This window comes from Pungitius pungitius, chromosome 10, assembly GCF_949316345.1.
Source record: "Pungitius pungitius chromosome 10, fPunPun2.1, whole genome shotgun sequence".
NCBI lineage: Eukaryota > Metazoa > Chordata > Actinopteri > Perciformes > Gasterosteidae > Pungitius > Pungitius pungitius.
Window position 1 is genome coordinate 5,766,181 of NC_084909.1, and position 15,161 is coordinate 5,781,341.

At 40.9% G+C, this 15,161-nt stretch overlaps 1 protein-coding gene across 2 annotated transcripts in view; it reads left to right on the forward strand.

Annotated features, from left to right (window-relative positions):
• The window catches only part of LOC119229026 (glypican-6-like), a 59,568-nt gene that overhangs the window by 31,074 nt on the left and 13,333 nt on the right, over positions 1 to 15,161 (forward strand). The window contains exons 5-7 of one of the 2 annotated variants that reach the window (XM_037489109.2): positions 10,559 to 10,689; positions 11,251 to 11,394; positions 12,361 to 12,390. In XM_037489109.2, the coding sequence (XP_037345006.2) occupies positions 10,559 to 10,689; positions 11,251 to 11,394; positions 12,361 to 12,390 (305 nt within the window). The remainder of the gene's footprint in view (positions 1 to 10,558; positions 10,690 to 11,250; positions 11,395 to 12,360; positions 12,391 to 15,161) is intronic. The other variant, XM_037489110.2, reaches the window with a different exon arrangement.

Genomic DNA, 15,161 nt, shown 5'->3' on the forward strand with positions numbered 1-15,161 from the left:
GAATTAACTGAAAAGAAACTGTTAAATTTTCCGTTAACGGAAAAAAAATGTTAAATTTTCAGTTAACGGGAAAAAAAACGTTAACTTTTTTGTTTTTCGCCAACGGAAAATTTAACGTTTTTTTTCCGTTAACTTTTTATTCCCCATAGCCTACAACTTATGATCTAACATCACTGGTTTAGTTTTTCCAAATGTTGCAAGTCATCCTCAACCAATTTTGAGCAATGAAATCCCTAAACAGAATTCTCATTTTTTACCATATACAGCGTTTTCGATTTGCTAAGTTGATGCTCTGACAGCAGAGCTCCAAGCCGTGCTGCGACTGCTCTCTTTGCAATAAATGTCAATTGGAGCAGCCATTCTTTGTTAAATGCATGTATTTGGGCCATTTTTTATGTTGGGAGAGGTTGAACCGCCACCGCGGATTTTTTATTACCAATATTATTAAACAATCCATCGTTCTCGTAATTTTAGGTGACTGGTACGTTTTGAGGTTGGGATGTTTCTCGAGGACTGCCGGTTTCATATTAAAAGTATTATTCGATTGTGTGGAGAAAAACAACATTCACCCATCGCAGCTGCTTACACTGAACGACTTGAGTCCCACAACGGCACTTTCAGTAATTGAAAATAAAAATGTAAAAATGATGTGAAGCTGAACGGCAATAATTATCTAAAAAAACAACAACTGTAATAATGGCACAAGAGTCGGCCTGCGACATGCCGTTATTCTAATTGATAGTACTGCCTCATGTGATGGAAACAAACCAAGTACATATCAGCTGTGTTTGGGATCAGAGTGAAGACGTAGTCACTTAAAAGCCGGAAGAGTAATACTTTACATTACTTTTAAAACATTACTTTTCCGACATTGGTACTTTTTAACATGGGAACCGTTTACATTGTGATAGTTTATCATTTTTACATACAATGAACAGTGTGAAACCCGCTGCCCCACCGCGATCAGGGTTCTGTTGTGAAACGAGGCGGTATCGTACGGATAACTCCTCGTCTCAACGTCCCGAATCAACAGTTGCTCATCATTAGTGGCGCTTTTGAGGTGAGCAACGTGAATAAATAGAAAACAGGGCCTCAAACAAAAGTTCATCTCAAAACGGTGCGTCACGCTCGGCAGTGCCGTGTCCCTCCCGCCTGGTTACGAGTGCATGAAACAGTGTTATGACAAAAAGGCACAGAAATAGCACTTATAGGTTTGAAATAGTTCAAACCCACGTGCGAGGTGTGCGAGGTTGCAAAGCACTGGAAAACAAGCACCTTAACGGACTACTCCGATGATGTATTATAATATACTCTACCAACATCCACGTCATCTCTATTCACTTCTATAACCACGCACTTCATGAGGACAGGAAGTGGCGTCCTTGGGTCTGAAGCTGATGTGTTTCAATCATCCGTGGAGGCCTGAATGTCTCTATGTGTTCGGCATGCACAGGGAAGAGCAGCTGCAGTGGGGTCGGACAAAAGATGGAGTTGTTAGGGAACTTTCTTCTAAAAGAGGGGAGGGGGGGGGGGAGACATTAACGAAGTTTACCAACCATCAAAGCCTCCAGTTCAGGACAGCACACACAGCATGATCGCTTTCCTCTGTGAACTCTGGGGTAGTGAAGCGCTGCTCGAACATGAAGTGTTGGTTTGTTGACCAAAAGATATCCTCAAAAGGCTTTTATTGTGCTGCCAAGTCCGGTCGTGATCCTGACATTATCAACACCTACAGACCCATCTCAAATCTTCCCTTTCTGCCTAAAATACTTTAACGCACCGTTGCCCGGCAACTCAGACCTCACCTGGAGTCCAACCAACGGTTTTGACTCATTTCAATCCGATCTCATCACAGCATATACAGTATATTGCAGCCTCTGACGACATCAACCTCTCAGTCGTCAAAGAATACAGTTTGAATGATTGTCATTATAAACAAAGCCCTTCACAACCAACGTCAACCACTTACTGCGTCCAAGTACCAGAACTGGGGGCACAGGACCTTCTGTATTGACATTGCTTGTATTGTCATTGTTCCTGCCCTAAAAGTTCCTTTGAGAACCTTTTTAAAGTACTATACAAATAAACTAGATGTATTATTATCACTATGTTTTTGCAGCTCAAACTGAGTTCCTAACACTGGTGTAAGTGTAACAGCTTGATGCAAGTGCTGCTTTAAAGCTGACAATGCTTCATGCAATGCTCATTCTGAAATATAATGAGGATATATTTAGCAAATATTCAAGAGTATTCAAATAGTCACGACTCAGTTATTTGAACAATCAGGATATACAAACCTCAACAGCTTTTGTGCAAGTGATATATTCTACTGCATTTCCATTTAAAAAGGACAATAAAATGACATGGTTACGGATCTTATATTCTCATTCCATCACTTCACAAAGATCACACTGATTGAGCATTATGTAAAGTACATAAAGATTTAATTACTTAAAGATTGTACTTTGCATATGTTCAATGTACATATTGTACACATTAGATAACAGTCAATTCATGGATTATTTTTCATGGTGTTGTTAGTTATGGCTGGTAATGACATTGTAACATTTAATTATAGATTGAAAGGCAGTTTGCTTGGTTAATGGCATTAAAAGAACGACAGCGGGCCATATTTTATCTTTCCTTACACATATATATTTTACAATTCAATTCAATATAATTCAATTAAAAGTGTGTCCACTGGCATTGTATAAAGATACTTACAACATGCATATGCACATAACTGAGGACATTACGGTATGTAATCTAACCTTAAAGCTCCATCCATCTATTTAAAAAACATTTGTCTTCTTCAGTGTCGTGACGCTTTCCCTCTGCATGCGTTCAATTGGTCTTCATCAGGTCTCTCGTCTCTTGGGTTATTGTTCTTCGGTGTGAATTAAATACCGGTTCTGTCTTTTGGCTTTGACATCTCATGCTAATAATAGGATAAAAGGTGTTTAATTGGCTTTAGGTCTAACCACAAAAAGGTATTGCGTAGACTCTCGGGTTAAAGTTCCCCTGATGGCTTGGTCATCTTCAGGCTCGACAGCATTGGATAGCATGTTGTATTTGTATTATTGCTCCGGCACAACGTGTTATATTGCTTTTACTGACACAATATTATCAACTAAAAGTCAGCTCACTGAAAAAGATGGAAAGTTTTAGATCGAGCGCTTGGAGAGATTTGCAAATTTGTGACACACAGCCGGTGCAGAAGCTAAGATATTCATCTAGATTTCTGTAGCTCCCATCCAGACTAACATCACATACCTGCTCCACTGGCCAGTGAAGACAAGATATTACGGAGTTGAAAATAGTCCAACCAAAGAGTGAGAAATCCTTTAAACCCAGAGGCTGTGTCTGTGCCATTTTCCTCCAGCATACCTTTTTAATCCCCTTTTCAAAACCTTCGGATTAAACTGATTTCAACCTGAGAGAGAAACCAATAAACAACGTGCACGTTTACATTAACCTGAGGTTTCATTTCATTTTGGTGAGGTGAAAGAAAATGAAGGGAAAATACAGTTGTAAAACACTGTAATTGACATTTCTTAACAATTTCTCCAATCCTGTAAATTCTCCCTAGTTATTATTTCCTCTGCTTAGAAAAAGAACATTGTGCCAGCTTGTCTCAATTTGTTGCAGTACCAGCTCAGTAATTTGTACCTTCCGTCCAAAACAAACACATCACATCGCTGCCGCCTTCTTTGTGGAAATGAAGCGCTCAAAGTGGAGGACAAGAAACCAACACATTTAGTTTAGGACAAAACTACTTCCCAAAAGCCAATGTCAATTTTTGATGTACTTGTTTTACATTTTTTATTATTTTTTGAAAGATTCCTGGAACTAATTCAGCTTCAGTTGGAGATGGTCCTCTCATTCATTTTGATATGACACACGTTTGCGCTGTAGTGTCACTGAATTGCCTTTTTGTTCATTCTGCAGTTTAAGTGATAGAAAACAGGGCTGGAAATGCCTGTTCTTAATTATTGCATTATTATTATTATTATACGTTTCTTCCTTGATGTTACACTGAATAAATCAGATCTGAATAATTCATACAGAAGATTAAATGGGCTCTGCTGAGTAGCCAGTCTATAATCCACTAGTTTCTACTAGACAAATCCTTGCTGACCTCTACCCATTCTGCTCCTATAACTTGCTCATGGCATCAATTATGGAAGTAGCTAATTACTTAATCCTTTAAGCAGCGCATTATGCCAAATCAAAAAATGATCAAAATGATTCAGACAGAGATTTGAAAAAAAAATACTTGTTTTATTATAAACAGGCATAATTGAATGAAATTAAGAGTGCAATTAGATCTTGGTTACATCAAGTCACTGCAGCGTGGAGCGTCTGATTAACAGCTGTCGGCCTGTTCAGCGCACCTGGAAAATCTAAACCCAACACAATCAGGACCCACACGGCAAGTCCTCCCAGATAAATAGAGCACCGGGCTTTCTGCACAAATCCCTGGATATCTGTTTTTTTAAATGATCACATCGTGCAGCGTTCTGTCGTCTTTCTGTTGTTTAAAAACCACTCCGGGGTTGGGTTTTTATTTATTTTTTAACAACGTTCTGACGCGGGCTGTTTTTAAACATTTTGATGTTATTCATCCGGCTGTCTGCACAGATGTCTTCATCCTCTCAGGTTGTTTGAATACCAATCACCCGCTGCGGTGTTAAATAATGTTCACTGCAGCGCGCACCCTTTGTCTCGTCCTCTTTACTTTTGTCTGTTGACAGGAAGTTGACGCCCGTGATGGAATTTTTCCTCCCGCCCTTCACAATATTTGCAGAATGAGTAACGGGATTGGTTTGAATTCTTTAGTGAACTACTGGGCTTTTACAGCAGCTTCATTTGCAGTTCCTTTGCATTGGCGTGTACAGGCTGTAACCATTCTCCCTGGGGAGACATGTCCCTACGTTGGAAGTGATCTGCATTGATTCTTTCTGCTCATTTCTTTTTAATTAGGTGATTTGTTTTCCGCTTGGTAGCCGGAGCCAGCCACAACGACACTGTTTATGAAAATTCCAGCCAGCAACGTATTTGTGAAAAATTGCTCATGAATAAAATATTGAGTGGAAAATAAAAAAACTTTTCCTCACACAAATATCCCAAAATGTTTTCTGCTCACAAGCTGGAGCTGAAGGCAATGCAATGCAATTAGGATGGCCCATTGCATACACTGAGGCAATTCATTGTGCTTTACAAGGCACATGCAGCAAAGTCAAACATTTACATTTTTTAAAAAGTTCAACGGTTAAGCAGAGCTATCAAAGGCATATGTAAAAGTTTTGGCAAGACTACATTTACCTCACACATTTACCCCCCCCCCCCTAAATTAAGGCAGAAAGATACTCAGTTAACGCCTACACGATAACATGGTTTCGGCAGTGAAGCTGAGTAGATGGTGGCACGACCTCGCTTATTGACCCTCCTCTTGACCAGGGACGAGTCTCCCTCAGTCAACACTCGGTGTGAGTGAGGAGGCGTTGAGTATCTAATATGATTTGTATGCAAAAGTCTTATTTTTGTGAAGCTGCTTTAACTCCGGCTGTCAAAATTGTTGTTGCCGAAGAAGAACTGCAAAAATGTTCTTCTCTGAAAAGGAGTGAAGTAGTAGTATGGAGTGGCGTGAATACAAGTGGAGTACAAATACCTCACTCAGAAGCATTCCACTTCTGGAATAGTTAGTTATATCATGTTGAAAGACCTTTAAATTAACCTATAATCATTACACAACCAGCTTTACTCCCCCTGCCTCAGCTGCTCCCTTTATTATTTGGTTTCTTTAGTCTGGACCACAGTTCATCAACAGTGATGCATTGTTTTTGTCCATCTGTTTTTTTTATAGATATTGGTGTAAAGTCTTTTGTAAACCTCATTCAAGCGTTTCACTCTGACTGAAAACAGATGAATTCCTGAAAAATTAAGTTGTTTAATTCGACAGAATTTGGATATGGTGCTTGACAAGACTTTTGTTATCGTATCTTTATTGATCTTGCATGGATTCAAATATGATTTGAAATTAATATTTGCGGTAATTGGAAAATTAATAAAACGTAACTTTTTCTATCTTCTAAAAAAACCCTGTAAACTTTAAAACTAAGGAATGAGGACATAACATTGCACTCTACAGCCTCCACACAGTAGTTTGCCCTTGCTGTTGAGCCTTGAAACTAGAAAACGGACTTCTTCAACATATTTGTGAGCAAAATAATTGAAACAATCCTGTCAGCATCCATCGACTGGAATTCCATGACATTTCCAACCCCATTAGTAACACGACCTGCTTGAGAATGGCTCATTATTGAATTATGCTGCTTCGGTTCATTAGCAGTGAAGCACAGTATCAATGTCTTTCCATTGTATGGCTTTTACATTTGTAAAATCCATACAATGCCTTGTATGCTACGTTCAGGGTACTGTGTCTCTAGATGGAAAAGCTTTTGGTCATTGCCCGTAAACACGCTGTAAAGCTGCGTCCGGTTGGAATATTAAATACACGTGCAGGTGTTTGTTCATAGGCCCAATGATGGCTATGGAAGGAAAGTCACCAAAATATTCATCCAATGCTCATGTGTCTGTCCCTAATCCCGTGGACGAGCATTTGAAAAGCAACCTTCCAGTCTTCCACCCACCCAAAGCGCCGGCACATCTAAACTTTTGGCCACGCACACGCACACTGATGCCGGAGGTTTAAACATTCGAGCCCCGATGACACAGTGAAAACACACTCTGGTCTCTGATCCACAGCTGCTCGGAGGTATCTTTGTCAAGAACGAAGGTCTTCTACTTTCCTCCCTGCTCATTTTTTCATATCGCACTATTTCTATATGGCAAGTAGTCCGTTACTCCACTAGCTGCTGCATTCATTCTCTGACTCCGGTGTATTGCACCTTTAATGTATTGTATGCTGGTCTCCATCTAAGCTTACAGAATAGTATATAGTATGTATACTGTGTATATATACATACTTATGACATTCCATTTGTATTACTCTAATCAGACATGGGTATTTTGATATCAGATCTGTTAACAAGGAAGATAAACCTCACCACCAGTTTTCCTGTGGTAGCCCATGAAATAATCCAGCTTCCAAAAGGAGTTTTTTTTCTCTAATAGAAAATAAAGTTTTTACCGTTTAGTGAACGTAAAAACAATTGTTGATGTTCAAGGACTTTTTGGTCAGAACAAAGTTCATCAAAGGAACAACACCCTTCTACACTTTTTCATATAGCACCCGTAGTTGGTTGACTGAACCATAGATGAGCAATGCTCTACAGAATCCAAAGCATACTCCAGCCATTTCTCATTCTGTGGCCCTCTTCACAGGCAAAGAGCCACAGATTCCCCTGTTCACTTTCCCTATTTGTCCTTGTCTGCTGGCGGTTTGCCTCCGGCTGACACAGCCTGAATTTAAGTGGACATCAATCTCGATAAAGAGGCAAAGCCCAGAGTAATAGCAGCTACTCTAATTTTTTTTTTTGGTTTTGTTGCTGTTTTGCAATACAAAAAAAAATAAAAAAAATAGCACACCATAAGCTGGAACACAAGCCTCTGATATGATACAAAAAGTCAGAATCTCGCTGTGGTTTCACGGTATGGGGTCTTTTCCGGTTTCACGTGTCTATATCTTGAAACAGTCAGTTGTTGTTTTTGTTTTTAACACCCACAGCTTTGAATAGGACAATATGCCTCTATTTCTTGGCTGCGTGGTGATGATAAAAAGATTTCCTTCGGTTGGCCACGGGCCTATCTCACTTCTGCAAAAGGGACGCAGGGCTCAAGGTGGCAGCCACAGAGGCCCGGACTTCAAGCACTCCTCGTAAATGATGGTCATTAATTCTCCATGTAGGTGGAGTTTTTCCACATGTGATGCACTGGCCCTCCAACTGGGACAAAGTCGTGCCCTGGCCTGGCTCCACCCCAATGAGCGCCACTTCTCCTTCTTCTACACGCTCTTCTCTTCTCCCTGACTCTTTTCCTGCCCCCCCCTAGTTACAGTATGAATGAAGACAAATTTCTCGGCTTTTCATGTTTGACGAGCCCATCTGATAAGTTGCAGACAAGTCACCGGGGTTTCCATCATGCGGAATGCTTGAGGCAATCTTCTTTTCTCCTTTTATGAAATACGACTTGTTCCCATTTGCCTTCCATGACCTACATTTTAGTGTTTGCACTTGATATTGTTTAAGCATACGCTTGAATTCAGATGTTTTGTGTTTGTTATCAAATAAGCAGACAAACCTGAGGCAGTTGAATTAATTTACATCCCAATCAGGCTGAACAGCAAAACTATATTGCAATGCCACGTTCAAAATTCAAAGTGTTTTGCCCAAATTGCCAAGAAACACATTTTAGCAGCTGGTAAGCAGAAATACAAATTAGCAAGTAGTAAAACATCTTTTTTTATGTTTGATATTTCTGCTGGTAGTGTCATCTACACGTAGTCTTTTTATTTCTTACTTAAGAAAAAAGTAGTGGAAATGATTTCTTTGCATTTTTTCTTTCTCGCAACAACATAGCTCAATAAAAATAACAGAGATGGCTTAACCTGGTTCATTTAGGCTCTTTACATTTTTCAATAAAATATAATGACTCAAAATGTGCTCTACTACATACAATAGAGCAGAGAGTTAAAGGGTTGTTTAAAGAAAACCATTTGGCACCAATGTAGTCTGTATATTAAATCCATTATACCTCACAGGCTATAAGACGGTTCTTTTTTAACAAACAGAAGAGTTCTTCAAAGGCTCAGACTTCAAAATTATTGGAAAGGAAATAGGGCCAGAGCCGCAATAATATCTCTCAGCTTTTTCCTCTGCCATTAGTGATCTCAGGTACAAGATTGGCAAATGGTTTTCAAAGAACTGGAGTGTGTGTGCAAAGTGAATATACATTTTTTTTTTTTTACAGTAGTTGTCCCCTAATATCTCCTATTTACAAGGAGTAGTAAATGGTTTATTCAATTTTCACCTATTATTATAATTAGTAATGTACACTGTTTTTAATATGTATATGTTTTTTTTTACAGTTTCCGCCACTTCCTTTTGGTCTGGTCTCTGAAATAGAATCAGTAGCCTGGGAATAAATTGTACTTAGATCTTGGTTCAGGCGATGGCAGAAGCAAGACAAAATAAACCTGGTTGTTGTCTGAACGACACCACACTACTGCATTATAGTGCAGATAGAACCAACTGATCAGCCTGTCATACGCATGTAAGGGGGAGATGTTTCCTTCGTCTTCTTGCCTTGTTTAGTAAGGACACATTAGGACAGCCTGCTGGTGGGGTCTTGTCCTTCAGAACCCTACGGAGGCTGAAGCCTCTCCCCACAGAACGTCATGTCTCCAGATAACGTGGGACTCGCTCGGTTATGAATTAGTGGTCTTGTCCGACCCCCCCCCCGAGGTACGCCGAGTACAAGTGCACAGCTGCCATTACAGAGACCGTGTCACATTAGCGTAACGGCCCTGTGGGGCTTGAGGGCCAATGTTTCACGTTACATGTTACACGTCAACATCCTTTCACACTCATAACCTTTAACGATTAACGGGCCCAGCAACTGGGAAGTCTGCATCCTCACGGCGGAAAACATGAAATATTTCAACACAGCATGTTATTCTTACACCATCAGTGCACACTGGAAGTAAAGCAAACTAATTTGATGATAATGGCAAGTGTAAGGCCCTCTGGCTTGTGCCCACATGAGGATATCAACGAGGCATTGACCTTATGGTTTTTGTTGCCTTGCAGCAGATGTAGATAAATGCTTGGCTTTCAGAAGTGTATTTAATCAATGACTCATCATTGCTATTTCTTACATGCAGCATAACACAATTTTGTTCGTTTGATTGAGCTGATCTACATGAAAATTGAAAATGCCCCAAGATGCATTCATGCTACTTCAGACCGTTAAGCGTGTGTCGATGAGAAGGCGGGGGGAATCGCTAATACGGTGTTCTTGTGCTATCAGAGGACTCGCTGTTGAGGTTATGAACTTGTGTTTAAAGGCGCGAGTTTCATCCCAATTCCAACAAAAATGAAGGTGTCGAAGTGTCCCGGAGCAAGACACCTAACCCCTAATTGCTCCCCAGGCAAAATGTAACGCATGGGATGCAACGCGATGTAAGTTGCTTTGGATAAAAGCGTCAGCGAAATGACATGAAATGACATGGAATACAAATTAAATGCTATTCAAATGTTTGTTCTGGTTGAGTCAAACTATTGGAGAATATGCATTGCATTTTGTAAAGCACTTCCAATATGGACAACAGAAGCTAATACAAAAAACCCACATCAGGGAAAAGCAAAACTAATTAGGAGATACGCACAATTACTGGAATACTGTAAATGTACACAACTGAAGCGAGCTGCAGCACAATGGAAATGCATCAAGGGATGCAAGGGCCAAAATCTTTTCTGCTTTTGTTTTCTTGCTTGTGTTTCCCCCAGAATTGTGTTTTGCAAATTGAACTGAATTTGTCTGCTAACCACCCCCCCCCCCTCACTCCCTACACTCTTTTAAACCACTGTTATGACAGATGCTATGCTGCTGGTGGCACAGAGGCTGGAGGGACCTTTCAACATTGAATCTGTCATGGATCCTATTGATGTCAAGATTTCAGAGGCCATCATGAATATGCAAGAGAACAGCGCCCAGGTCTCCTACCGGGTACGTCAATTATGGTTCCTCCCGACGGAGGAGTGTCACCTCAGACCGCTTGTTGACGTCTGTCTTGGATTATATGTTACGGTTTGGTCGGCTTATCCCCGACTTCGAAGGTCGACTAACAGTGGCTAATGTGTTTCCTGTGTTTTACTGCATTTTTCCATTTACCCACAAAATTGTTGTCAAAAAAAGAAAACAATCCTTTTTTTTTTTGCTTACGCGGTTTTTCGAATTGCCTTTTCCCTTTAAGGTTAAATGCTCCGTTGGCTTTCACATGCAACAGATGCAGTTTTTGTTTATGGTGTTAGTATATGTGGTATTTTTCCCCCCAAATCCTTTAAAAACTTAACTCTATCATCTTAAATAGCATCGGTCAAAGCCGCAAGTTGAAACACCTATCAACGTGGTCACCTCAACTTGACGTAGAGCGCTGTCACGCTGGTAATGTGGGGCCAATGCTTCACAACCCCTTAACAAAACAGCGTGTTTTCCTATTTTCTGCTTCCCCCGAGTAATTTAAAACCCCTGACAGTTGTGTTGCCCGTGTTTTTTTGCAAATTACAGGTCTTTCAAGGCTGCGGCCAGCCGAAACCCGCGGGAATGGCTCGGTCGACCCGCGGCGTTCCCGATGTGTTCAGCGCTCGCTTCAGGCCGTACAGCCCGGAGGAGCGTCCCACCACCGCGGCGGGCACGAGCCTGGACAGACTGGTAAGGACAGCCCGGGCCGACGTTGAGAGAGAGAGAGAGAGAGAGAGAGACACACTGCATCAGGTGTAAACATCATTTGTCTCACTGACTTGACACCGTTGATTAAAGCTGGTGATTTGCCACCGTAAGCCCCCGGAGCCGGAAATTAATTCTTTGTACTCGTCCTCCATTCAGGCCCCTCTATCGATTTGTGTTTGTTAACGAATCAACAGCTTTTCCCCCCAGGGAGGGCAGTGCAAGGTGTGTCGCGCTGCCTCCAGTGTCCTTCTCATCTCTGTGTACTTGGCAAACAGAGAAAAAAAAAGGGATGAAAGAAGAGATGGATAGATTTTTTTTTTTTTTTTTTTAGGCTGACCATAACAATTGTTTGCTGTACGAGCACACCTTTATTTTCTATCAGATTAGCTGTATGTTTGTTGGACTCGATCTCACCATATGGATTTCCATCTCAAACAACCTTGAAAGCTTAAATGCTGCACGGGGGTAAAGGTTGACATGCTGCTGACAGACCAATTCAACTGAGAGACAGTTCTCATCATGGATTACCTTTGCAGCCCTCCACACCTTCCTTCCTTTCTTCCCACTGGCTCTTTTGCAAGGACATTTTTTCAAATTATATCTCAGTTATGTTGAAGACACCAGAAACATTTTTTTTTTTTTATCGGCCTTTGAAAATAACCAGATGTATGAGTCTGTGAGCTCTTTGTGTCTGTTTAATAACAGGAGCTAATGAATACATCATTTTCTTTCTCCATCTTGTTCCAGAAATTCCACAACAGTAAATCAGTTATTTCTTTTATTCAACGCTAATTATGTTTTTTCCTTAAACCAAATTATTCCATGCACAGTTTAAATGTCTCACGTATAGCAGTTGCCTTTGTAGCTTTTATGTCCAGCAATGACTTCTTCCACCTACACCGAATTAATTAAGACTTTCTCTTTCCCTGCCTTTATGCTGCAAACCAGAGGATTGTTTGGCATGCGATGCAACACAGCGTAAGGTTCAACATTTTATACCCATTCCAGTTGTTTATTGTTGGGGCTACTGTCTGCAACTGTTTTTTTTTTGGGGTTTTTTTGCATTTCAACAGAGCAAACATCATGCTTTAATGTTGTACGGTTAGGGATACATTGTGTTTCAAGCTTTAGATATTTACAGCAACAAAAAAAAAGCATTGTTATCTGTGAATCCCAGTAGTATTCAACTCTTGGTGTGCCAAGTGTCAGTCTCATTTCCATCTAACAAAGGAGTCGGGGTCACCTAGTCTGGCTGTGAGGGAACATTTTGTCTTAAATGTATTATGGGATGTGCTACAGCTACAGATCTATTCAGGCAGGTAACACCTTCAGGGTTGATCATTAATTACTGGGCAATTAACCCGCTGAGCGACGACTCGGCACAATGACAGGAGGTTATTTTAAACATGCAATAACTTAACAGTGTACATAAGCAGAACCTTCTATTTTAAGGATCATGAGGAATGTGGAGTCCACGATGATCATAGTGGCCACAGGAAATTGCAAATCCCGGGATTTCCATAATGTAATAGGGGTTGTTTGGTTCAAGAAAAGAAAAATAGAATGTTTTTTAGCTCTGTGTGGCTCACCATCATTATTTGAACCGCTGTGTGCTGAAAGTCACAGCAGAGTAATGTTTTCATTGCTTTGGAGTCACGGTTTGGCCGATTTGATGGATATTCACTGTGCTTTCGACCTCCGCTAATTCCTGAGGAGATATCTGCCTCTTTACCTGGTCAATGCTCCATGTCCACCGGCGAGCTGGTCCGCCCGACGCCTGCTGCTGAGCACGTACAACACTCTTGGTTTATTAGAGTCTGCTGTGTCCACCAAAGTCTTTGCTGATAAGTGTTCGTCTTATTTTGAAAAACAGTAAAGGAAAAAGCCAAAGTGGCTACCAGTCAGCACGCAGGGCGCTGAGCAAAAGATGGTAAAAGCTCTATTCAGACGGTGAAAAATAACCTTAACGATTGTGATGAGTTATGTAATGTTGAATTCCTGTATTGGTGGCTGAGATACGCTCAGCGGACATTAAATTACGTTGGTAACGAGGTGTGAAGTCACGCCTACAGCTCTACCTCAGTAGAACAGAACGTTGGCTGGAATAAGCAAAGGCATGGCAACAACACATTAAAAGGTTATCCCAAAATGCATCAATACTGTAGTCTAATAAGTGCATACTTCTGAACAGTTGTAATCTATTTCTATTGAGTTATTGGATTGTTGACCTGGTAGCTGTTTTAAAAATATTCTCCATGGATATGGTTTAGGTTTCTTACCTTTTATCATTGCATTTATACTGGACAAAATCCTAATAGGAGTTAATCTTAACATATAAAGCAGGTCCAGACCAGAGTCTTTCTAAACCACTGAGGAGTGGCAGTAGACAGAGTTTCACATTGCTCACCACTGAATCTCTCCCTCTGTTTGAAGGGATGCTGGTGCTCAGCGTGAGGCTGTAAAGGAAAGCCATTTATTAGCCGTTGGCCCTTGCTTTTCTCACTTCAACACGTCTGCTGCCGTACACCAACAGGTTGTCGGTAATACATTATTTAAAGGTTCAGATATTGACCGATGTGTCCATCTGTAACTGCAGTGCAAAACATCTGCCGCAGTTGTTCATTCCCTTTCCATTTCCAGGATGAACAAAATACAAAGGTTCAAACACAAGTTTTGTTTTCACCCTTAGAAAAAAAAAAAAACATCACAAAAATACATGAGAGAAGAGAAGGTTGTTAAACCTCAAGCTTCATGTGTGACGTGTGCCTTAAATACACGTGCCGCGTGTTATCGTTTCACACCCCTACGTGTACTTACAGGTGTGAAAGTGTGAGTCTGGCGGAGATGCTTCCTCGTGCCGTTCGGTGGAGGCATTTATGTGTTGGTCTCGCAGCAGGTGCATGGGTTGGATTCCCTGTGAGAGCGCACCTTTGTTTGCGTTCTTGGCAAGTGGATGAACTACCTGTGACAGTGGAACTCGACGGTTGTTTAAGGTGTCCTTTTGATGAGAACTTTTTTGTTGTCCCGATTTAGCGTTTTAGTTTTGGAGGCAAAGAACGTGCAACGGATGGCAGGAGGAGGCCGCATCTCTTGCGTTGCCCATAGAGGCGCCTGTGGGAGCGGGCCCACCTCCAGCGCAATGAGCCGTGACTGTTTAATTGCCTGACATTCTGTCAGAGCACACGCCCTCGAAGCTCCGAGAGAAAATGGAGATTTGAAAGTCCAAAGAGGGGATAAAGGCACAACAGACTGTCAGGCTCAGGGGCGGATTACAGATAAGAGGTGGAGCTTTTAATTTGACATTTGTATCAAGTTTGGTGGAGTTCAATTTAGTGTAGTTTTATTGGGCCTTTTTTTTGTCTCCCATGTGTTTTACATGGTTTGCATTTTATCAGTACGGCACTATAAACACTGAGAGCAAGACACAGACAAGAGTAGACTATAGAAAGAGTCTGTAACCTTGCCCTGACGTTATGCTACTTAATCGCTTTGTACTCTCTTCAGCTCTCAGAGGATACTTGAAATTCAATCAGAGCGTGTTTTTTATGATTTAGACATTTAGTGACTGCAAGGTTATTCATGCGCACGCTCTTCCCTGATTATTAATAAATGAAACATCATTTACCATCTCCGCATCCTGGATAGATTCAAAAGCTCCCTTCATTAACGCCATGTCAGTTATGTATGTGTATATATATTTATATATTTATTTCTTCCTTATTCATTACTTTTCTTACTTATTCAAGAAG